This window comes from Pyrus communis, chromosome 5 (assembly GCF_041283825.1).
Source record: "Pyrus communis isolate YQ-2024b chromosome 5, ASM4128382v1, whole genome shotgun sequence".
In the NCBI taxonomy this organism is placed as follows: Eukaryota; Viridiplantae; Streptophyta; class Magnoliopsida; order Rosales; family Rosaceae; genus Pyrus; species Pyrus communis.
In genome coordinates, this window is record NC_142569.1 from 510,182 (window position 1) to 533,994 (window position 23,813).

General features: G+C 38.0%; 4 protein-coding genes and 1 pseudogene across 5 annotated transcripts; 3 read left to right on the top strand and 2 right to left on the bottom strand.

Annotated features, from left to right (window-relative positions):
* Positions 1 to 270: 270 nt before the first annotated feature.
* LOC137725744 (putative carboxylesterase SOBER1-like) lies at positions 271 to 2,856 on the top strand. Its single transcript, XM_068464517.2, has 6 exons — positions 271 to 646; positions 1,463 to 1,515; positions 1,676 to 1,799; positions 1,903 to 2,024; positions 2,371 to 2,478; positions 2,570 to 2,856. The coding sequence occupies exons 1-6, from the start codon at positions 379 to 381 to the stop codon at positions 2,657 to 2,659; spliced, it is 765 nt and encodes a 254-aa protein (XP_068320618.2). The 5' UTR covers positions 271 to 378; the 3' UTR covers positions 2,660 to 2,856.
* A 1,126-nt stretch (positions 2,857 to 3,982) lies between these two features.
* On the top strand, positions 3,983 to 4,998 carry LOC137726648 (uncharacterized). The gene has a single exon (XM_068465588.2). It carries the CDS (start codon positions 4,125 to 4,127, stop codon positions 4,788 to 4,790), a length of 666 nt encoding a protein of 221 aa, XP_068321689.2. The 5' UTR covers positions 3,983 to 4,124; the 3' UTR covers positions 4,791 to 4,998.
* Positions 4,999 to 10,281: 5,283 nt separating this feature from the next.
* Positions 10,282 to 13,066, bottom strand: LOC137721164 (serine/threonine/tyrosine-protein kinase HT1). The gene is made up of 3 exons (XM_068460275.2): positions 11,851 to 13,066; positions 11,090 to 11,545; positions 10,282 to 10,827 (listed from the first exon to the last, which is right to left on the bottom strand). Exons 1-3 carry the CDS (start codon positions 12,265 to 12,267, stop codon positions 10,579 to 10,581), a joined length of 1,122 nt encoding a protein of 373 aa, XP_068316376.2. The 5' UTR covers positions 12,268 to 13,066; the 3' UTR covers positions 10,282 to 10,578.
* Positions 13,067 to 15,567: 2,501 nt separating this feature from the next.
* Positions 15,568 to 17,365, bottom strand: LOC137726890 (putative splicing factor 3A subunit 1 pseudogene; annotated as a pseudogene).
* A 3,076-nt stretch (positions 17,366 to 20,441) lies between these two features.
* On the top strand, positions 20,442 to 23,779 carry LOC137726449 (protein SHOU4). 2 transcript variants are annotated; one of them, XM_068465383.2, is made up of 4 exons: positions 20,442 to 21,467; positions 22,070 to 22,207; positions 22,712 to 22,923; positions 23,078 to 23,779. In XM_068465383.2, the coding sequence occupies exons 1-4, from the start codon at positions 20,718 to 20,720 to the stop codon at positions 23,268 to 23,270; spliced, it is 1,293 nt and encodes a 430-aa protein (XP_068321484.1). In that variant the 5' UTR covers positions 20,442 to 20,717; the 3' UTR covers positions 23,271 to 23,779. The 2 variants fall into 2 exon arrangements, with proteins under 2 accessions (XP_068321484.1, XP_068321485.1); XM_068465384.2 differs by lacking the exon at positions 22,070 to 22,207 and having other exon boundaries at positions 20,577 to 21,467.
* The last annotated feature ends 34 nt before the right edge of the window (positions 23,780 to 23,813 follow it).

Below are 23,813 nucleotides of genomic sequence, written 5' to 3' on the forward strand. Positions count from 1 at the left end.
CAATCCCTGTTCATCCTCCAAGCTGAGAGAGGTTCCTCTTTGTGAGGATAATTATATCCGTACACCATATATCTTGCGATCAATTTTTGTCACGTACTGTTTATATTTAATTTTAAATCAAAAAATTTATAATAATTTCTCATCGCACGATATACGATGAACAGATGTGATTGAAGGATTTGCATAATTCTTACAAATAGGATCCGGCGAGGATCCTTTGGCTCCAAGCTCACTATTGTTGTTAAAAAGGAACATGTGGAAAACATGAAAGGACATGAAGTAAATCAAAACATTTTGAGGGGTAATTTAAGTCATTTGATATCGAATTTCCCCAAATTGGCGAAATAGCTAAAGCTCGTCCCCGGGCGATGGTCAAGCATGAAGCTTATCGTTTTAGCAAAGCCAATTGTTCTGTTTATATTGACCGTAAGTAGCACCGTCTTGTTCATACTACTCTCCCGACCTTCAAATCAATCTTCTCCGAGACCAGCGTCAATGGCGGCTCGAAGCTTCGTTCTCTGGCTTCATGGGCTGGGCGATTCAGGCCCAGCCAACGAGCCCATCAAGTCCCTCTTCACTTCCCCTGAGTTCCGGAACACCAAATGGTCCTTCCCAACTGCTCCGTCGACCCCAGTCTCTTGCAACTGTGAGTTTACATTTTCACTCGGACAATTTTGGCATGCTTCTTTTCTATATGCATTGGATTTGTCTATTGCTATTTTGATTTGGGTTCTGCATTAATTTACATGGGTTTAAATCAAAATTGGTACTTTTAATTTATTTTTTATGCAATTAAGGGTCTTGATTAGTTGCTTGACATGGGTTCGGAGGATTGGTATGGGAAGCTATTGACTTCTTAAATGATCAAATGCGTTTTGTTTTATTGGTTTCACAAATCGTGAATTTAAACTGCATGGTTTATGAGAAGGGGGTTTGGACTTGGGTTCCAGGGGACCCGCCCCCTGGCCTAACCTACATTTGCAATGAAATGCTTGTTGGCCAGGATGAACTTGAAGGGTCCTTGATATTTGACACTGCAAAGAATTGGTTAGAAATTTTAGACTTCTAGTAAAATTTTGACAAGTCGTCATCTAGAAAGGAAACATTTTGTATTGCTTACAAGAGAAACTAGTTGTTTTGTGCTGCAAATTGTTGAAAGTAAATTGAAATGAGTGCTCAGAACCATAGATGAAGAGGGAAAAGATCACTTGAGTTAGTTTGTCATCAGTACTTAAGTTCCATTGCTTTTAGTTTGAAGTTTCAAAATAAAGCTGAGAGATTTACAGTCAATGTTGAAACTGCGGATATCTCTCTCTTTTTTTTGTCATTGAAGGCATGCTTGGACTTTAATGTTGCAGAGATTTCCTTGTGCTAATTAAGACTTTATGAAGAGCATAATTTGTTTTAAGCAAGTAAGTATGATCTAATAGCATTCCTTATGCTGATTTGCTTGTTCTTGTAGATGGTGCTGTGATGCCTTCATGGTTTGACATCCACGAAATTCCTATGACATCTGTAAGTTATGGTTGCATTTCTTCTCATATTTTTTTAGTTCTTCTAAATCTGCTTTGATAATTGGTAGCACCTAGCACGTGCCTAGACGGTATTATAATCTTGATCATAAAATTGCTTATACTGTGTTGTTTGCTGAAGACCTTGTTGTTATGTGTTTCAGAATTCTCCAAGAGAAGAAGCTGGTCTGCTTAAAGCAGTTCAGAATGTGCATAAGATGATAGACAAGGAGATAGAAGCTGGCACAAATCCTAGTAATGTCTTTGTGTGTGGATTCAGTCAAGGAGGTCGGTCTCTTTCTTTATGCACTCAGACTTACACACTGCTATAAACACTTGTGTGATTGATTTCTTTACTGCTGGTAACTTGCAAATACAATATATTTATCAGGTGCCTTGACATTGGCAAGTGTTCTGCTATATCCTAAAACTCTAGGAGGAGGTGCAGTGTTTAGTGGATGGCTTCCTTTCAATTCATCTATGGTGGAACAAATAAAACCAGAAGCGAAAAGGGTACTTTTCATAAATTTTTCATGATTAGCATACGTTACTGTGCTTCAATAATTTATGTCTTGTCATTCTAAGAATTCAAACTTGAAATTGCATTTCCATATATTGTCGTGATACCATCATCACCATCATCCTGGACTTCGTCCCATATATTTGATATCTGTCAAATGAAATCGAATCTTCCGTTATTTCTAGTATATGCGCTGTCCTCTCTCCTATTAATCGAACTTTCCCAATAAATCTAATTTTGTGGTCTCAATGTTAAATTTGGTTGAAACGAACTGGTGGTCTGATGTTCATTTTCACGTGATTCAACAATCTGATTACGTATACCTGAATACATGTGCAGACGCCTATTTTGTGGTCTCATGGGATAGCCGACAATATGGTATTGTTTGAAGCTGGACAAGCAGGTCCCCCTTTCCTCGAACAAGTTGGTGTAAGCTGCGAGTTTAAGGTAATAATACGCAAGCAACACAACACTCATCAAATGCACGCATACTCCACTTTTATGCAACTCCTACATTTCATCCGGTTCTAAATTGCAGGCTTATCCTGGTCTTGGACATTCAATAGCCACTGAGGAGCTCAAGCACCTGGAATCATGGATCAAAACTCGTCTACAAAGTTCTTCTTGATGGTTTGCGGGAATGTGACCTTGGATCCGATTATAGTCATAGGTCGTTGGTGTTGAATCGTTATAAACGTGCGAAATTCAAAACTCGCGGCTATACTCCGACTCATATTTGATCATTGTGGCTTGTGTAAAATTTGCATTGTCTCGAATTGATTTCGGGTGAAACTTGAATGCCATAGTAAGTTGCTCTTGCGTGAACCTTCTTTCACTTATCTTCCTATTGTTCCCAATGGTCTTCGTGCATCGCTCATCAGGCTGCTGCCATTTGAAGGTTATAAATTTTCTATTCGAAGTTTTTAGAATTTTCAGATCCTACTCAAGTTTTCAAAAACAAGACAGCATTGTCCGTTTTCGGATTTTAAACACACTCGTAGTTGTATGTTTTCAATTTCCAAGTCAACAAAATATAGAGCAAAATGCACGTTATTATTATTAGAAAATGGAAATCGTATCCGAAAGATGACATCCTAGTTGCGGTGCCAAATTATTCAAACGTCTATTAAATTTAAACTCCTTTTGACGCAGTCTAAATTGCATGGTATTTTTTTTTTTTTTTTTTTTTGAATCGTAAAATTGCATGGTCTTTAAAATACACAGCTCCTTGGCTTGTAATAACACCATAAAAATGTACTAAAGATGTCACTGCTCCCGTATTTTAAACTTATCATACTCTAATATGTAATTAACTTTTTTACGCTACCATGATTAATTTAGATACGACTGCATTTGCATTCTCATCGCATCTTTTCTACTATGATTGTAGATACGGCTAAGATCACTAAGGAGCTATTACAATCCTATCACATATTGTCATGTCATGTGTAACGAAGCACGATTCATTTTGCAGTGTAAGGTAATGGCATTTATGTTGGATGAAAGTTATTACCGATGTAGCACAGATTTGGATCCTCGACGAATCCCTATCTAGGGATCTTAGGAATCAACGAATACGGACCATTAATAAAAAATCGTACGATCTCAATTAAATACTTTTTACATTTTTAAAAGTAAAGCATCATCATTTTACGTGAAAAATATAAAATAAAATTATTTTTATGATTGTATGATTTTTTATGAACGATCCGTGTTTGTTGCGCAGACATAAGGTGAAGCTTGGACTGAGAAAGTCCTACCAAGTTGCCAACCCTTACTTACAAAGAGAGAGATTAATCATATTAAGTTGGTCCCACCACATCACATCCGTCCAAACAATCCTATTCAGTATTGACTCACTCTGATGAGACTGCACGTACAGATACGTGTCAGTAGTCCCGCGTTTCATGTGAACATTACCCCAACCAGAACTCAAACTTTCTTAATCTCATTACATCACCGGATCACCAACTCCAATGCCTCTCTCTTTCTCTCTCTCTCTCTCTGGAATATAATCTCATCAACCCTTCATCAAAGGCCTCTCGCTCTAAACCTCAATCTTCATCCCCAATTGTTTCAGCAACAATTAAAACATGAAGAAGCTCTACCGAAAGGCCACGGTTCATCCGTCACCGCCAATCATATCAGACCACCTGGCTTTCCTTCCCGCCACCATCCTCACCCTGGCGGCGGCTCTGTCACCCGAGGATAGAGAAGTTCTGGCGTACCTCATCTCCTGTTCTAACAGCTCCGTTAACTTATCCTCTTCCTCCTCGTACGCTCCTCCACGTAATAAGACATCCGCCGCCGCCTCCAAAAAGACGGCAGCAGCAAAAGGCGGCATCGGCAGCGGTGGGGTCGGCGGGGACCACCTGGCTAGGTTTAACTGCAACTGCTTCAGGTGCTACACGAGTTACTGGGTCAGATGGGACGAGTCGCCAAATCGCCAACTCATCCACGAGATCATCGATGCTTTCGAAGATGTGCTGCTGACTGAGAGCAAAGGGTTTTCATCAAAGAGTAGTAGGAAAGAGAGGAGGAGCAAAAGTAGGGTTAATACTGGCTCGGGTGAGTTGAAGCGGTCAGAGTTGAGTGTGAAAAAGAAGGAGCTGGCTCAGTCTCACACGGCGGATCAAGAGGCCGGTAACGGTGATGGTGGCGGTGGCGGAGAGGTTGACGAGGAAGACTCGGAAAAAGGGTCAGTGAGAAGGTTTGTGGGCTTTCTTGGAGAGAGAATATGGGGTGCGTGGAGTCAATGAGTATTAGGTTAAGATGTTCTCCTCCCCTGAAGACGGCAATTAAGCTCTAATACGGCTTAATTAATGAGGTGGATTTTAGCTAATTCCATCTTCTTCATCTTCATGTTCAAAGAGAAGACTACTTTATTTCTTTTTTGTGGGTTGTCCGTAAATTACCCTTTCAAGTTCATGTAAAAAGAAAATGGGTAATTAAATTTTGACTTTTTCAGTTATGATCTCAACTTAGTTTAGTTTTATCATTGCGGTTTAGTGCTTAATTAACAAATTATGAATGTTAAAAATGTGCGTATATATATAATGTGCTTTTTATTAGATAGTAATACTAGTTGGGTGATTGATGCAGTATGTTCAATGCTAATTTACCACTGAAAAAGCCAAAAATGGAACAAAAAAATTCAAGAGATATGAAGGAAAAAAGAAAAGTGCTGGAAATACTTTTGTAAGTTTGTGTGGCTTGCATGGGATGGGTGGCTTTTTTTCTTTATTTTGTCTTTTGACTGTTTAATTTCCACATAGGGTTTTGACTGCACAAGTAGAACTGTGGAATTAGAAAGCTGGTTTGTTTGTGTAGCAAAAATGTCGAACAATCCATCGTTTGTCTGTTTTTTCATTTTGGTCGTAAAACCGTCGATTGTGTCTTAAGTGAGTATCTGTGGCAAATTATTGCCAAATTCACTGTGAACTGGATCAGTGTTTTCGTTCCTGTACAAAAATATTACTGCAACAATATACCAAATCAATCATATCGTGCTACATTTCACTTCAATTTTTATGCGTAACTATATATGCATGATTGTCTTGCAATATCTACACGAAAACTCCTTCGGATTTGCCCGTTATAATGCCAGAAAATGTGATAGGTTTATGCACCATGTAATAATATACTTTAGGTACATTAGTTTGTATATATAAAACTAATTAAAGCCAGAATTTGAGTAGTTTGAACTAAACCACACAATAAATTAACAAAAATATAGTATCGTTATCATTTATAGATGAACGTGATCAAACTTCTAAACTATAAACAAAATGTAGTGCTAGTGACTTTTGAGTACTTTAGTTGAATAGAATAGAATATAGAGGCATTGAGATATGAAATATCCTGAGAAGGGATGGAGAGTGTCGCCGCTGTCGCACTAGACAAGTTTGGCACTCGGCATTCGGCAACACAAAAGTAAATAAAGGATTCGTTTAAAGCAAGGATCCAAAACCCAAAAGAACGTCCAAAACCTCTTTTCGTTGTTCCCCAAGGCTATTGATTCTTTCCTAGGACCAAAGCTATTAAATTAGGCATATCAATTCTTTTCTTCTTATTTACTTCTTGCACAGTACGGACGTAACGAGGTTCTAAAATTTATATAATCGATTTGATTTAATAGGATAAGACTTGATTGTTGTTGTTACACCTTTTAATAAGAATTTTTTTAATATGCCCAGAATATAGGGCAGTATGACATATGTTATACAAGTGGAGGGATTTTTTCTCTTTCATGTGCTCCTCTATTTGTACGATGATATATGACATATGTATCTGTATTCCGAGCTAACTAAAAAAAGTCTCTCTTTTCCAACATCCACCGTAGTATATTCAAGTCACTAGTAAATATGTATAGAATTTTCCTTCACCTTGTGTATACTTTATATGGTGCATGCTCAGACTCTTTATGGTCTACTTTAAGATTACTATATATATAAAAACCCAATTGATGCTCATTGTTTAATAATATAAATTAGAAAGAAAAAAATTGGTGGTCTTTCTTTTTTTTTGGGTTGGTGGTGTTTCACTTGAGTTGAATTGGATTAATCCTTTTGAGGGATCGCTTAAAACGACGGGGAAAAAGGTAGGGGAGAGTTGCATTTCACCAAACGTAAAGAAAGAGGTCATCCATCACTTTTGTGGATTAGTTTTGTTAATTTCTTTCCACTTAAAAATATAATATGAAGATGCAATATTACCCGAAAAACCTAGCTATTAAAAAGCTTCGTTTAACCAAACTAGGGCAAGTCAAAAGACAGATCATGTTTTTGTTGGAAACTTGAGTGGGCATATTCCGAGTGAAAGTGGGACTTTTAACAGCGTAATTAAACAAGAAACTCGCTCTGTTGAAGTGTAAACCCTAACCTTATACCGTTGCACCTAATACTAATTAGGATACCAACACACGAGACACTTGTAAGCATATATTTACACCACGTACGTACAGTATTGAGTGAGCACCAGATCTTTGACAACTCCTTGGAAAAACGAGTTCCATAACCCTACCTAATTCTTGTCCTTTTTTCGCTGTCTTGTACACCCACTAATAGACTGGAGAGACTCTTTTATCCTGTGTTTATATGTTTGTAATCAGAATCAATTTACAAAATTGAATTTCGATTATGAGATTTTTTTTTTTTTTTTTCTTAACTTTCAGGAATCAAAACGCATCTGGAATCAACACAAATTTAGAAATCCAACTCCTCATTTTGGAGGAATTGGACTCCCTTGATGATGGAGGGATTTGAAGTCCAAGACATGTGGTGAATTGGAGGATCTCTTTTACCAATTATGCCCTCACTTGGTTCTAATTTATTATTTCAACACTGCCCTTCATTCCACAAAAGACTCCCGACTCTCGATGCTGCTTATTATCGAAAATTAATAGAAGATTAATATATGTTTTCTATTAATTAGACTATAAAATAATTTATTTACAAAAGAAGTTATAAAATAATTTAGTAATTAAAAAAATTAAAAAATAATTTATTGAAATGTATAGGTTAAAAAGAATAAAACTAATTGAAGTTTTATTATTTATGGATAATAATTAATTAGTATATAAAACAATTGAAAAACAATAAGAACATAAAATAATTTATTTAGAATAAGGGCATTTTACTAGTCACGTTGGTTTTCATTTCGATTCAGTTGAATTAGTAAAGAACTTATACGAAATTAGTACCATTCCTTCTTGAGTTCCATAATATTTTAGTAAACAATTTCAACAGGAATTGGATTCTGACCAATTTCTCTTATTCTAATTATGGATTAGTAAACGAGCTAGTGTAACCATCATACTTAATACACACAAATTATAATAAGTGGAACAACATAGTTAATGTTCAAATATAAATACATATACATAGAGAACAAGAAGGGACAATTGGCTCAACTCTCACTACCCTCATCACATATTCTCCCCGACGGTTTAGCTTATCATATAGTCAGCTTGCATGCATCTACGTATCATCACCGTACACGTAGCACTGGAAAACCTAGGAAGTGCATGATTCCTGCGTTTTTAGACGGTCTTGATTGATTATTAAACCCATGCATGCCCACATGTTCTCCATTAGGATGGCCGCTAAACTCAGTTAAGTCTCTAATTAAACTGGCAAAGCATTAGTTGAGGATGCGGGTCAAGAAGCTGGTGTGAGTTTAGTACTCGAGTAGGAATATTTGATTCAATCATACACAAAATTATTAATCAAGATGCAAATTGCAAAGAAACAGATTAATAAAATGTATTAATTAGCTTTTCAGATAGAATTAGGCTTAGATCACTCATTCCAACAGATAAAAGTTTTAGCGAGGAAATATTACTCGCTAAATGTGTTGATTTAATTGCTAAGATGGTGTGACTTTAGTACTCTTGAAAACATAGTTAAATCTCACACTGTCCCTCACAAATCACCACGACACATTTTGTCCATTTTACCTGTCCTTTGTGTCTCACTTCATCACCCTACTCCAAATCTACTAAAAATTTCATCAAAGTCGTCGTTGATGTAGCACATGTGAAGTCAAACTATTTGCTAAACATATATTTATTTGATGAAGAAATTTTCAAATGCATGGGTCATACTGTGTGCTTTATAAAATTATCAATCAGTATATTATGAAATGATTTAAAAATAATCATACATTATAATATAAGTTGACGACATGCATAGTTGATATGTGATGTACTGCCATGCAACTAACAATGAAGCCAACTTGTTGGTGACTGGAGGTGCATGTCGTCTTTTATAGCTTGGTTCTCACGCGTTTCCTCTGCCTATTTCTTCTCTTTTTGCCTAATCCTTTTCTATATCTGACGATCTGATCTGTTTTCATTTTCGTTTTTTATTTCTTGGCAAATCCACAGCCCTCATAGAGTCATAATTTTGGAGAAATAGAGTAGTGTTTGGTTTGGAGTATTGAACGGATCAAGGGGCAACACCTTTTCACAAAGTCCTCAAACTAAGGAGAGATTTTTTAATGTGACCGGAACACACGATAGTACAATACGTGTCTATATACAAGTGGTGAGATTCTTATGTTAAAATATTAATGATATAAAAAATAAAATTTATCACCACTTGTATAATACCACGTAATGCACCACTTGTATCACCGGTATAAGAGGAGAAGACTATGCTCATCCACAAATATCGGATCGCTGATCGCTTGGCTTTCGTTTGTTGCAACTTTTTAAAATAAAGTAAATTCACGATACGTTTGTGAATTTGTGATAGCAACTGACTGATATCAAACGTTATGTATTTGTAGCTTTCACGTACAAAGTCCTTATTAATATATGTTTATATACACAACAAGTTAAAAATGTTCAACTCTCGAACAAACTGCCTGCATGCAACATATGCACGCATTAGAAATTGATTGGAAATGCTTTTTCTTTTTCAGAAACCCGCAATATCGAAAGTTATAATAAAATGAAAAATATAAGTGTTTAAAGAAAAAAATATTTGTGTTTTTTGTTTAAATTTTTAATCCAAAACCACTTTGAACTTTTTATACCAAATTATTGTAAAATGACTTCTAGTCCTTACTCAATACCACAAAAGCAGATTCTTTCTTTTTAGTGTAGCAGTATCCAATTCAAATGCTTTCGAAATAACAAAACAAAAAACGGAATCCATTCTGTAAGTATAATTGACTTAGGGTCGATTGAAAGCATAATATTTTTTATCCTTATTTTCAGTTAACCAATCGCAATGCGTATTTAGTATTTGCACATTTGAGCTAGCTGTGTAAGATATCAGAACTAATGCAAAGTTTGACGTATCGTTTAAAACGAATATGCATCAATCATGTTTGCCACCTGAATTTGAATATATGATCAAATAAGTGAGAGGTGAGAGAACTTGTTCCCAAACACCAGGAGTTATTTCAATTTCATAACTAAGAATATTGGAATTTGGAAATTTTCTTCTTAAGGAGAAATCTGGAAGAGATGTTTAATCAACAAAATTGAAAAACGAGGCGCTTATATCAATTAAAACGCCCTATTAATTATCAAAATTTTACATTTATTTATAAATTTAGAAACCGATGTACTTTATTTGCGGAAGATACAAGAACTTGGGAAAGAACTTAGTGCAACATATTTTTGCTCAGTAGCTTTGTTTACGTGGTGAGAAAACCATCAGTGATGAAGCTTATCGCACTTCGTCTCAATTGTATATATATGCTGTGAAAAAAAAACAAATTGTTTGACAAGAACACAGCTAGCTAATCTTTCTTTTTTCTCAATTAGAATTCTATATCTGAACATTCATTGTGATATTTACTGAAATCAATCAATGAAAATCAGTGAATCGAAACTAAGCACAGAAACCCTCATCGATTGGATGTAGGGTTCACACCAAAGTTTACAATCCCCACATACAAAGTTACTTCAGATAATTAAAAGTAAGGTTCACACTCATTAGTTTACTAATTATAATGAACTAATTAGTTTATTAATTAACTTAACAACCTTTATCATGGAAATAATAATAACTGCATTAATACCTTCTAACGGAGTCAGGCCTGTACAGTTACGGAGGAGCTTAAGGATACACAGCCTTTCAAGCGTTCAAGAATTACATTTCTGCTTACCAGGCCGGAGTGGTGCGTGAGAGGAAGACCCTCCTTCACACACTCATCATACTTCTCCAAAGCAGACACAATGTCGCTGAAATCTGGCCGCTTCGTGGGGTTTGGCGCCCAGCAGCGCTTGATCAGGTGTGCCAGTGCCGGTTGACAACTAGCCGGCATTGGAGGCCGTTCATTCTGCACAATTAATACAAATAATGTTACAACACAGCATATATATATCATCAAATAAGAAAGTATAAATATTTCTGAGGCTAATGAAAGGAAAATATTAGTCTTGTTACATGTAAGTAGACTTCTTCCTTACTGACAAATTAGATTTTGACGCGTGCATAAACTTTTCTTTTTGTAGTTTTAACGAGATATTTAGTTACATGTGCCAAACTGTAATTGGCAGTTAAAGAGGCATGCAGTATTTGTTTGAAAATACGCATCTCACCTTCTCAGCCACAGCAAATGCAGCCTGCACAGGGGTCATTCCTTGGAAGGGAAGCAAAGCTGTTGTCAGCTCCCATAGCACAATCCCGAAACTGTAAACATCAACCTTCCGGGAATAAGGTTTCTCCTTGATCATCTCTGGTGCCATCCAACGATAAGTCCCCTTGTTTCCCTTGGTTTCCCGGCACTGTGTTTCAAGACACGATGTACCAAAATCCGCCACCTTAACTCTCATATCATCATTCAGAAGCAAGTTATTTGATTTGAGGTCCCTGTGGATCACCCCTTGCGAATGAAGATACTCCATTCCACGGGATATGTCGAGAGCTAACCTCAGAATTGTTTCTGTGGACAGAGAATATGGCTCTTTCTTGTTGAGATACATCCTCAATGTTCCTTGTGACATATATTCTGTGATTATACAGTACACAGGAGGCTTTTTACAAGCTGCAATAAACTTTAAAACAAAAAAGATTTCACCAATTTAGCAACACAAAACTCTAATTTGGATACAATAACTTCAATTATCATATATCATATGATCAGCAAGTGCTGATAGTCGATAATTACAAGATTAAAACCAGCTTAAAAGTCTATCTCATATTATGAGCTAAAATAATTCTAATTAGAAAAATGATTTTCACACACTTATGTTTATTTTTGGACCGTTAGATTGAATACATCAAGAGAAAATCGAGAAATAGAAACATAGCTGTGCAGAAATGATTTTCCTTCTATTGGAAATTCGGACATAAATCTTACCTGCACTATGTTGGGATGAAAGAGGCGCGAAAGCAGGGCAACTTCGGACTTGAATTGCTGCTCAAGTACGCTTCTGGTCTCCTCCTTCTGGTTTGGAATCCTCACCATTTTCACAGCAACAGCTCTCTGCTTGTAGATTCCACGATAAATCCTACTGTGCGCACCAGACGCAAACTTGTTACCAATAAACAGCTGAGAAAGATCAGCCGTCCACTCCTGGTCCTCCTTTGAAACCTCCCAAGTTTCCACATTTTCTGAATCCAGTATCATAGACCATGAATCCAAGCTGTCAAACCTCTTCCTTTCCATGCTGTTAATTTCGGAATTGAACTGGGGATTCTTTGACGAGGAAGGGTTTGGCAAAGGTTTGCTCTTCGACTTTCGCAGACGGAGCGCATGGAAACATGACGTCGCCATTGGTGTTAAGAAAAATTGGTTGGTAGTATATGAAATATGGGGAAATACTTTTTATTGCTGTCAAAACAAACAATCAAAAGGTATTTTCCTTCTGAATGTGTGAATTGATTTCATGAAGTGCATGAACTGATTCCGAAACATGAGTTTCGAAGACGAGTGGATTACATACGTGGGTTTTCATCAAGAAGCGGAACAGATACGTGATCGGCGAAAAAGCTTGGAAATTTTTGGGGAAAAAACAGAGAGATAGAAGAACCAAGAGACTATTTTCCATGAAAATGATAAGCTATTTGTTGTTGGTTATCAAATCTTGAGTGAATGAGTGGAGGAAGAAATCTTGTGATGAAAGCAAAGTGGATGGAGATGGAGGTAATAATTTGATTTCATGGTTTGAAGAAGAAATGGAGGTCCAAAAGGAAGAGAAAATAGGGCAAGAAAGTGAAGATTTTGCAGATGAAGAGAGAGGGATTTTCACGGTTGTTTTGTTTGTGGTAGGATAAGGAGGGTTAGGTCGTTCAGCCGTAGAAAAGATGGGATGAATTCAGAGGCAGAGATTTCAGGGGTGGCTCGTGATTTGCTCTCTTCAAAAGTCTACTTTTTCTTTTCTTTTTTTTAGGGGGAGAGAGATAGACCAGCTACTCTGTTGTGTTTCTGTGGCAGGTTCTTTTTAGCATCATCAGGGCTAAGTGGTTACAGTGTGAAAGGTCTTTTTAAACTGTACTCAACTGTAATGCCACTTATTCTGTACTCAAATGTCATACAACAAGAGAAAAACTTTTGTCCAACGACATGTTACTCTGTATTCAAAACTAATCATCAATTGTAATATAAAAAAATAAAAACGTGATAGTACGTAATTCACTTAGAAGACCGCCGCATGTCAGATGGTATAGGCAAGAAGAAGAAAAAAATGTCATGCATGGCAAGGGCTTCCACCCCAGAATTCAAATTTACACAACTGGCAAAGACTGGTGGGCTGAGTGACAACAGAAAAGTGGCTGAACTTGAGCCACATCACGTTACATGTTAGGTTTTCTCAACGGATATAATTCCTCTGATTTAAATTTAACCATTTTCAAAATTAAAGAATTGCATCAACATTTCACTCTTCTTTAATCAAGAGGGTTTGGGAATTGGGATTCAGAATTGTCTAAATGATCTATTACTTTTCACATCATATGATATGCTTTTGATTACATTACCACTCTGTCGAAAAGAATACCGACGGCGAAAGCATTATGCTAAGCCGACTCAAACACCGAGAGACAAAACTAGGGGAGAAAATGAGATTAGAAAACCCGGCAGGCCTAGCTGTAAACGATGGATACTAGGCGTTATGCGTATAGACCCGTGCAGTGTTGTAGCTAACGCATTAAGTATCCCTCCTGGGAAGTACGTTTGTGAAAATATTACTCAAAGGAATTGACGAGGGCCCGCACAAGCTCTGGAGCGCGTAGTTTAATTCGATGCATAGCGAATGACCTTATCAGGGCTCTAAGCTACACTAAGAGAAGGGAAACAGGTTTGAACCGAAAGACAGCAAATTGAAGTGGAATGCCTTATTCACCAAGGCCACCCACCACTTAGTATCAATATGATATGATGCTCGACAATGTCTAATGGAATTTTGATGATTCCCCCAATTGAATATTGGCTAATCTTCTTTATTATATCCTTTGATTCTTGAAGAAAACTTGATGGCTCTGTTTTATGTCAACACCATACCAGGTATAATACTAGGACACATGCCTTAAACTTAATCATTCATCCCACAACTTTATTCCAAATTTAAGGAGAAAAGAGTGGATGTGGGGTGGGGAGCTGAGGGATCTCATTGGTATGGAATCCGATTAAAGGGCAAGCATGCATATAAAGAAATGAATATTACCTAATAATGTACTGAAATGATGTTGGAATCAAATTAAAGAGTTTATATTCCGCTACTCTTCAGATGTACGTGTGTGGTTCTTAGCCATCTGATGTTTTTCGGAGTTTACATAAATCAACGGTAAAATATATAGTTGGATCTCTGTGTTGTCAAATTACTTGAACAACCTAAAAAGAGATGTACATGAACAAATATGCAATGCGATAACAGAACAGTACAAGACGATCTAAAAACATGAAGAAATTAATATAGTTAGCTGTAGGCAGAGTAATTCTTGCATTTACGTACCTCACTCATGCCATTTCGGGTTCGAAAAACTCGTGTAGCACCGGAAACAATGCAAAAGTTTCTGCGTTCTAGGCCAGTTTTCCCCGCAATCCAGGCCGAGCACTTGGTACAATCAAACATCAAAGAGGGTATTGGGGATCCCCAAAGCTCCTGTAAATGAAAGAATGAGATAGCTATCGATAAACGGTAAATAACCAACAGACAATAGAGAGACAAACGCAATAAAATCGAACTTGGGGCGACCAGAATAACGGATTCCAAAGATTAGAGGATAACCGAACTACGTAGCTCATGTGAGGGACGTTCTCCGCGGACATTTGTTGGTCAGACTGCAACAAGTGTTGCAGTGAACGCTCAAGGGAAGCTTCGTTAGATGACAATCCGCCATCACAACTTTTATTATAGAGTATATATATATATATAATTTAATCTGTCGAAATTGAATATGTTTGTGTACGTTGGTGGGGAAGAAGAAGATTTTGTTTTAGTAGAAAGAACTAGGGTTTCGATGGGACTATATATCTGTCGAAAGGGGGTTTCCAATAGGTAACTGAAATATGTAATGCTTGTTGGGCAAGGAACACAAGTGTAGATACTCAATATTTTTTCATGAATCTGCACCCAAAACTTCTGATGAAAATTGCATTGTTCACACAAAACTGTTGGTAACAAAAGGTTTTTAATCAGTTTTGTAAACCTATGAAGAACATTTCGATAAAACTCAACAATATCATTTTTCAGAAAAAACCGTAACCCATAACTCACTGCTTCCACCAATTCACTCTTCAAATCCAATCTCAAGCCTAACGTTAGGAATCTAACCGTAGCCGTGCTCTAATAATTTAGAGAAAATACAAAGCTATAAATTCCAGCTTTGTGCCGTGAACATGGTACCGAAATCAAATCCAGCCATGGCATTGCCGCCAGAGTTGATCTAACTGGTTGCACAGACCGTTTCCTGAGTCTAAACAAGCATGCTTCTAGGAATATCAAAAACCAGAAGACCACACGTTTTCCAGAGGAAAACCTGCATTGCAAAAAAGAACAGTAATCAGATATACAAGCAAATGACTAGCTTTGGCTAAAGCAAATAGGCACTAATCAATCTACTTCTCATTCTCCTTGGCGACGCACCAAATCTGCAGTAGATACGACAATCACCATCAGTTTAAAGACCACAATAATACGTTCATAAAAAAAATCATCATATTAATCTCACTATATAACATCAAATAAAACCGAATGAAAGACTAGCACATGATACATTGCATATTCTCATTGTAACAATAAAAATTCCAGCATGAACCTTAATCGTCCTGGTCACCTAATCCGATCATCTCTTTCTTCTGCCATGCTCTCGTACTGAAAGGGTAATTGTTTCTCCAGCTCCAACATTGTAGTAAGCAAGCGACAGATTGTCTTTGAGAAAGCCGGGTTTTCCACTGAGTTTCTGTTTATTTGCAGGAAGCTGAATCTCCGCAGAAATTTGTTCTTTCAGCTTAACAACAGATTCAGACAATGACTGCACTATAATCTCCAAAAATCGCCCCTTCAGATTACCTTCATTGGCATTGGGGACAGCTACTCTGATTCAAACAGGTCCCGGGTGCTGTGTCAGAAACTGATCTTCCGGAATGAGCATATAATCGTCAAGCTTCTGCCGCTTTGGCTCAGGCTCTTCTTCCGGACGTCGTGGACGGGCTTTCTCAGGGGGTGGGATAACCTGAGGCAAAGGCAGTGGTGGCATCGATTGCATCGTAGGTAACGGAGCATGAAGAGGAATATAGGCACGAGGAACTTGCATAGGTGTAAAATACGGGACTGTGTTTAGAGGAACACAAGGTAGATTCAAGGTCGAACCAGGTGGTGGGGGAAGAGGACGAACTGAAGGCACAACCAACTTTGGAGGAGGAGCTGCTGACCAGGAAGGTTCCTTGCACCGTTTTTAGGAACATAGTTTTGATTAAAGCCAATGCTTCCAGTGTGACCATCCCATATAACCTGCTTTTCTTGCTCATCTTTCGTTTTTTCGATCTTAGCCTTGATAACATTAGAAACCTCTTCTTCTGTGGTACCAAAAATATCAGGACGGGATCTTGCAAATGTTCCTTGAGATTTCGTCATCCTGAGCCAGAGTAGTATGCCAAATCTTAGCAAACATCCTCTCTTTCTGCTCTTTGAATTTTGGATCAATGAGAGAAATCCTCATGTGCTCGACATCTCACTGATTGGAATAAGCTCCCCTTTCGAGCCGCAAACTGGGCTGTCAAATTAATAATATCAAACTCTTCCCCAGTAATAACTTCCGGAATACAAACAGTATACTGCTTGGATTCCGGTGTTTCAATCACCTTTCGCACCGGTTTAAACTGGGCAGAGGGATCAGGCACTGGTGCTCCTGCTGTTAGAATTCCTCTGTCCCACATCGGCCACATAGGCCAAAAGGCTTGAGAACAAGCCCTTTAAATAGAATTACCCACTCTAACCAATATCGAGATCTTTTGTATTGAAACCTCACATCTGATGGATTGAGCAAGTGACCAAGTGGGGATAGTATCGGTGTTATTGGAGTGGATCCATGGCCCGTCTACCTGAAATTTAAGAGGCACCACCGACTCCGGCAGAATCTGAAGGTTGCTGATTCCTGTCCCGGAATTAGGACAACCGATGCTGATAATACGCATGGTAAGGACTTAGGGAACTCAAAAAATGGAACTTCGAATTTCCAGCATTTTCAGCCACAATTCTTTTCACGAATTCGGGTCCCTTTTTGGCCATGAAGTGGGCAGTTTTGTCGACTATGGTTCTGATGTCTTGAGGAGGACGTATCATGCCGATAACCCTAGTGTGCGACATCGGTTTCGACTCCGGAATGGCAAGCGCGAGGCTTCCCTCGGAAGGAGGATCCTGTAACAGCGACATTGAAGATAGAATCGAACCCAGATGGAATTCCGAACACCAGAATCGAAAAACGGAGACAATTTGTAATCTTTTGAAGTATTTGGATACTAATTACAGTAGGAAATCCAGAATCCTAAATCCTAATGGAATCCAAGTTCAATTAGAAAACAAAAAACAGTTGCGATTTTGCAGTAACAGCCAAGTTCCCGCCTATTTTCTCCAAACTTTGGGCTTAGCCAAGCCCAACAAGTCTGATACCTTTTTTCTGAAAGCTCGCTAAAACATAGGCCCAAAAAAGAATACTTCTCTTCTCTCTTGATTGCTTGGAAAATTATGATTGCTCGGTATGTTCATTTTTTTTCATTATTATTAATAAGTACAGGGTTCGAAATTTTTACAATAATTTAAGAGAAATGAGAGTTTCGAACCTGTGTCGCTTCACCCATAGAATGCTTATTCCAATTATTCCCATCCTCAGCTTCTTCGTGTTCAATAATATTTATGATTTTTTTTCTTTGTTTTACCAATATAAATGAAATCCGAGAAAAGCGTAGGCCTACACATTAAAATTCATATCAAACATATGAAATTTTAATAGTGAGATTAACTAATGAACTCCTTGATCATGTATTCATTCCTTCTTTTTCTTTTCTAAATCACAACTTTCCTCGTTCAAAATAAGTATACATTGTCATTAAAATAAAAAATTTGTTATGTACGAACATTAAGATTACTATGTAAGGGCCTGGCTATGGTTCAATCACTCTTAACGATCACCTAAAATATCATCATTGTTCGTACCTAACGCGTGTTTGTATCGACATCGATAAATTATCCAGGACCATATGAGGTCCTAAGAATGATTGATTCTCAGTTGTAGTTGTATATATTTAATGTACATGTCCATTATGGTCATATTACCCATCAATCGTGTCATATTGTCATATGTTTTGTTATTATATGAAGCATGCATGAGCTTCGTTTTTAAACGAGATGGTTCAATTAATGCCAAATTACCTATCTGTCCTTCTCTGTCGCACCCACTATTTTCTCTCCACCGACAACTTTTTTTAATTAACCAAATCATTCAAAAAATTATAATTATAGGTGATTCCTTAATAGGACACTAATCGGCTTCCTTAATAGGACACTAATCATATCGAGCCAATAGCTTCGTGACAAAGTGCCCATTTGAATATTAAATTTGCATGTAATTTATTTTTATAATTCACTAATGCTATAATTATTTTAAACCTAATCGTTATTCTTTTCTTTCGATGAATGACGATTGTTGTTTGTTTGAATGAGAAGATTGAAGAGACATTCAAGGTTTTTTATGTTTGTGAGAGTATTTAAACAATGAATCCTTTAATTAAGAGACGTTTTTTTATGTTTGTGATTGTATTTTTGAAATGAGAAACATAAGGTTTCAGGCTATTAAGTAGACTGAGCATGTCAGATTTCATGCTTAATTAAGATTAGAAAACCTCAAGTAGTGTGTAGTTCAATATTATTGTGGACTAATTGGCCCATAATCCAAAATTGTCACACTAATTGGGCCCAAATATTGGAGCTCTGACTAATTTTAGAGTCCTAAAAGCAAAGATTAATCTTGAAGAAGACTAAAGAATAAAGGACAGAAAGATGCAAAGCAACTACTAAGTACTGAGATTAAGGTAGCGTAATTAGAAAAAGATACAGCAAGCAAACGTAATTTCCAAATAAGGACGCAATTGCAAGAATGGAAGAAGAGAATCCCTTGCAAAAGAAAAAGCAGAGAAGCTTTACCACCTCCACAAACTATGAGGATGTGAAACTAAAGTCACAATGTTTCGCGTCACTTAATTCGTGTTATCTACGAATTTAACTTGAAAATTTGTATGAAGATGCGAAGATAAAAAAGTCTCGCATCGGTAAAAAGAGAAACCTTACAAAGACTCATATTACCAATTGAGAAATGTTAATGAAACTTTCTCAAAAGTGAGACTCTTCATGGACTCTTCGTCACCTCATATTTGTGACGCAATTCCTGTATCAACATTATAAAACAATGTGTCAAAAACATAAGATTATAGAGAGTTTATGAAGATAATCCCACTTTAGCAGAGTCTTCTTAGCATCTCTCATTACCAATTAATTTTATAATAAAATATCAACTTTCTTGCAAACTATGGATTCCAATTGCTATGTCTGATTTTGGCCTAACGTAGTGTCCATTACCAAATCAGCCCTTTGAGAAATTAAGGTTGGCAAGGACTTTTTAAAATTTGGTATTAGAGTCCAATTAGTAAAACTAATGACTGGATTAGATTATGTTGCCCGTTAAATCACAGCCACCACATTTTGATTAGTCATTTGATTGTGCAGAAGCAGACTAATGTAATGGATTCAATGTTGACTATCTTCTGGTATGGCATATGGGACCCCATGCCAATTTATTATTTTTGGTGGAAACTTGACCAACAAGTTTGATTGCGAGAAAAAACTGCCACAAAAGTCTACTAATGCGTGTTTACTTGGTAAGGTTGCCCTAGGAAACTAACTTTGTTTCTATAGGTTTCTAATGACAGTTGCTAATATTAACTTGGATTTTCCCAACTTTCGTATAACACGGTTGATAAAATATTATGTAAATTGTCTTAATTTAACTAGAATAATTTTTACACTGAATCGTATCGAATGGAGTTAGTGAGAAAAACATAAAAGAAATAGATGTCCTTTGAATAATATAGACGGAGCTCTACACATTTTTCTTTTTTCTTTGCGACGGAGGGAAGGGGATCTTGTTCGGATCCCTTTCTCCTAATCTATCAAGTTTGGAGATCCGAACCGTTGAAATTTGATTAAACGATTAAAAATAGGAGTCCATTTTAAAAGTTATAATAACTTTAACTGTTGGATTAAATTTCAATGACTGGGATCTTGGAACTTAATGAATTAGGAGGAAGGAAGAGAATCTCTTTCCGCGGCCGAGTTGATCACCCTTCAACATGGAACGGGAATCCATCAAGCGGACAGCAAAGCTTGAGGGGCAAAATGGTAAAATCACAGGCTAATTGGTGAGTGAGTATGTGGGGTGGGACGCATCACATCTACCATGAGCCATCATCAAAACAGGGAAAACCACAATCGAGTAAACTTGCTGTACGGCCATCTGAAGACAGCGGGCACACACGTCATTATCACAAAACGTCAGACCTATTTCCGTCATTTGCTTCACCTTCTTCCTCAAACTCCCACCATCACCATTCACACCCTCACTGCCACTCTCTCTCCTCCTCACCAGTCCTCCATCACTCTCTCTCTCCTCGTCAATTGCAACTCTAACTTCTGCAGCTACTGCTAATACTTCCTCTCTGTAAAAAGCCCAAAAATGGGTAGCCGAATCCCATCTCACCAGCTCAGCAGCGGGCTGGTAGTGTCGGGCCGACCCGAGCAGCTAAAAGAGCGCCAACCGACAATGGCGTCACGCGCCGTCCCATACACTGGCGGTGATGTGAAGAAATCTGGAGAGCTAGGCAAAATGTTCGACATACAAATTGCCGATAATCCTCTTTCTGCCCCATCCAGCGGACCTCCTCCTCCTTCCAAGCTCTCAGGCTCACGCCCTTCCTCCTCCTCTCAACATAACAGCGGATCCGTCCGATCGGGGCCCAATTCCGGTCAGATTTCTAAGAAATCCTCCGGCCCCTTGACTCCACAGCTTCAGGTAACTGGCCTTATCACCTCCGGCCCATTGGGCTCGGGCCCACTAAGCTCCGGGCCCAGGAGGTCGTCCGGCCAGCTGGAACAGACGGGGTCGATGAGCAAAAGCAAAGTGGTGTATGGGTCGGCGGTTACCACCTTAACCGACGAGGTCAGGGTGGGGTTTCGTGTGTCAAAGGTTGCGGTGTGGGTGTTCATGGTGGTGGCGGCGATGGGGTTGCTAGTGGGTGGGTTTCTGATGGTGGCCGTCAAGAAATGGGTGATTCTGGTGGCGGTGGCGCTCTTTCTGGTGCCGGTGTTGGTGGTTATTGTCTGGAATTTCGCGTGGCGAAGAAGAGGGCTGCTAGGGTTTGTGAGGAGGTACCCAGATGCTGAGCTCAGGGGTGCCATTGACGGACAGTACGTCAAGGTTACAGGGGTAATTTCACTCTCCCCATCTCTCTCAGTTTTTCCTTTCCTTTTCCATGTTTATTTAGTTGCTTGCTCGCTCTTAATACAATTGGGTTGCTCACTTTCTCTTGCTATTTAAATTTGATACTTTCCCAATTTGTTATTTTCAAGATTTGATTAGGGATATTTTTGGATGCTACATATTAAGCCTTTTGTTTTATCTAGCGTTTATAGTTTTGTTTCGAAGACTTTGTGGGTCAATTGTTTGATTTCGACAAATACTAAGAGGTTGGATTATCACTGTCAATTCGAATGTTTCTGGTTGTGTATTGATGTATACGGGCATTTGGTACCACGTAGTAATTTGAATCATGACTAGTGGAGAAGTTGGAAGTAAAACAATATTGCAGACGCCGGTTAAGTCAGTTGGCCATGGCAGTGTGTCTGGCTCTTTGCACCCGAGTTTGAATCTCCCTCCATGTAGATTAAAATGACGCCTTATCAAAAAAGTTAAAACAATCTTGGATTTCACCGTAGTAATAAATCTTTTTATTCTACTATGATGGTTTGGTTTTATTCTTCTTTGCTTGTTTTTCATGGGTAGTAATATGTGGATATCTCTGCATGTAGGTTGTTACCTGTGGCAGTATTCCGTTGGAATCATCCTACCAAAGGGTACCTAGGTGTGTATATGTTTCCACCGAGTTGTGTGAATCTAAAGGATGCTGTGTGCGCAAGTCGGAGAAAAAAAAATCTAGACATTCAGAGGTTAGTTGTCAGACTATTTGTGCTTATGTGCTCTGAACTGCGTTCATTGTCAAAGTTTGACTGACGATTTAGAATAAAGATTTGTGTATACTGCACTCGTCGATCTGACAGGGCCTTGAGAAGTGAAACCCAGTATATACATACATATATGTGGATATATGTTCATACACTATGTAAACTTAACATTTTAGGCATGCAGTACCAGATAAAATTAGCTCATGCGATTCATGACATGAATATAGCCAGATATGAGTATACCTGAAAGATTTATGTATGCATTTGTTATCCTCCACTGGTGGGCAAACAATTTGAAACTCTTGCTTGGATTTTTGTTGGGGTAATAATACAGTATAATTAACCTGAGTTCCACAAATGGTGCCATCTGCACGTTGTCTTTTGCAGTTTGCACTACCAAAAGATTGCATAAGCAGTTCTCTGTTTACTTTAAAGACTTCAGTCAGGCTGGAATATTAAAATCTAATATTTATGTTTTCTTCTGAACAGAAATATGTGTCTGACTTTTACATATCAGACTTCCAATCGGGTTTAAGAGCATTAGTGAAAGCTGGCTATGGAGCCAAGGTTGCCCCTTTCGTAAAACCAGCTACTGTGGTGGATGTGAGAAAGCAAAACAGAGAGTTATCTCCAAGTTTTTTGCGCTGGCTTGGTGAGCGCAACCTCTCTACTGATGACCGTGTAATGCGCCTCAAAGAAGGGTATGCTGCTTTCTTGTTTCTAGTCATAATTTTTACATGGTCAGAGATTTTTGCATCTAATTTGTAACTAGAAACTCGTATATGATTATACAAATTGTGAGGTTCTGTCCTTCACAACTTATAGGCTTTTGAGAATATGTTTCCTCCTCGTCAGGTATATTAAAGAGGGCAGCACTGTAAGTGTGATGGGGGTTGTCAGACGCCACGATAATGTGGTCATGATTGTTCCTCCAACGGAGCCTGTGTCAACAGGCTTTCAATGGTTTCGCTGCCTTCTCCCGACCTATGTTGAAGGTCTCATTCTGACGTGCGATGATAATCAGAATGCTGATGTGGTTCCTGTGTAGATATATTCAGTTTCATGATAGTTGTTTTTAGAAGTGGGATTTGCATGTAAAAATATGAAGGCTGAAACCGAAGGAAAAAGCACATACGACAACTGGCTCTGTTATTTCCTTCGTGGTTAAGTGTTGTAAGCCTAAAGGTGCAGTTCAGATAGACTGAAGATAGCTTACTCTGGATTAATATGCTGTGAAGGTGGTAATCTAATAGGGCAAAAAGGCCCGACGACCACCCTTTGAAGAAGTTTGTAGATGATGTAACGTCGGAAATCAGGATGCTCTGATTTCGTGTACATAAGTCATAGCTTCATAGAGTGCCCAAAGGGGTTCCGGCTGCCTTTCGTCTGATGCTCGATTGCAGCACACAAAGTAGTTGCTAGGGTTTCTGTGGTTTCCTTTTTTGGTTATAAACCGTGCGGCCTCACGTGTATTTGTATTTCATCTTTTAATGTGTATTGTTTGTGACAAGAAGGAAATGTTAATATTCTATTAAGCATGGGATTATGTAGCGTTAATGTTTCGTGTCCAAGATTGTAAATGCAAAATTTA

Excerpts from the sequence above, each read along its gene's own strand:
- LOC137726449 (XM_068465383.2), top strand. The coding sequence starts at position 20,718 with ATGGGTAGCCGAATCCCATCTCACCAGCTCAGCAGCGGGCTGGTAGTG. Across the intron at positions 21,468-22,069 it reads AGTACGTCAAGGTTACAGGG|GTTGTTACCTGTGGCAGTAT; the intron begins GTAATTTCACTC and ends CTCTGCATGTAG. Across the intron at positions 22,208-22,711 it reads AAAAATCTAGACATTCAGAG|AAATATGTGTCTGACTTTTA; the intron begins GTTAGTTGTCAG and ends TCTTCTGAACAG.
- LOC137725744 (XM_068464517.2), top strand. The coding sequence starts at position 379 with ATGAAGCTTATCGTTTTAGCAAAGCCAATTGTTCTGTTTATATTGACC. Across the intron at positions 1,516-1,675 it reads ACGAAATTCCTATGACATCT|AATTCTCCAAGAGAAGAAGC; the intron begins GTAAGTTATGGT and ends TATGTGTTTCAG. Across the intron at positions 1,800-1,902 it reads GTGTGGATTCAGTCAAGGAG|GTGCCTTGACATTGGCAAGT; the intron begins GTCGGTCTCTTT and ends TATATTTATCAG.
- LOC137726648 (XM_068465588.2), top strand. The coding sequence starts at position 4,125 with ATGAAGAAGCTCTACCGAAAGGCCACGGTTCATCCGTCACCGCCAATC.
- LOC137721164 (XM_068460275.2), bottom strand. The coding sequence starts at position 12,267 with ATGGCGACGTCATGTTTCCATGCGCTCCGTCTGCGAAAGTCGAAGAGC. Across the intron at positions 11,546-11,850 it reads TTCATCCCAACATAGTGCAG|TTTATTGCAGCTTGTAAAAA; the intron begins GTAAGATTTATG and ends TTTGTTTTAAAG. Across the intron at positions 10,828-11,089 it reads CATTTGCTGTGGCTGAGAAG|AATGAACGGCCTCCAATGCC; the intron begins GTGAGATGCGTA and ends TTAATTGTGCAG.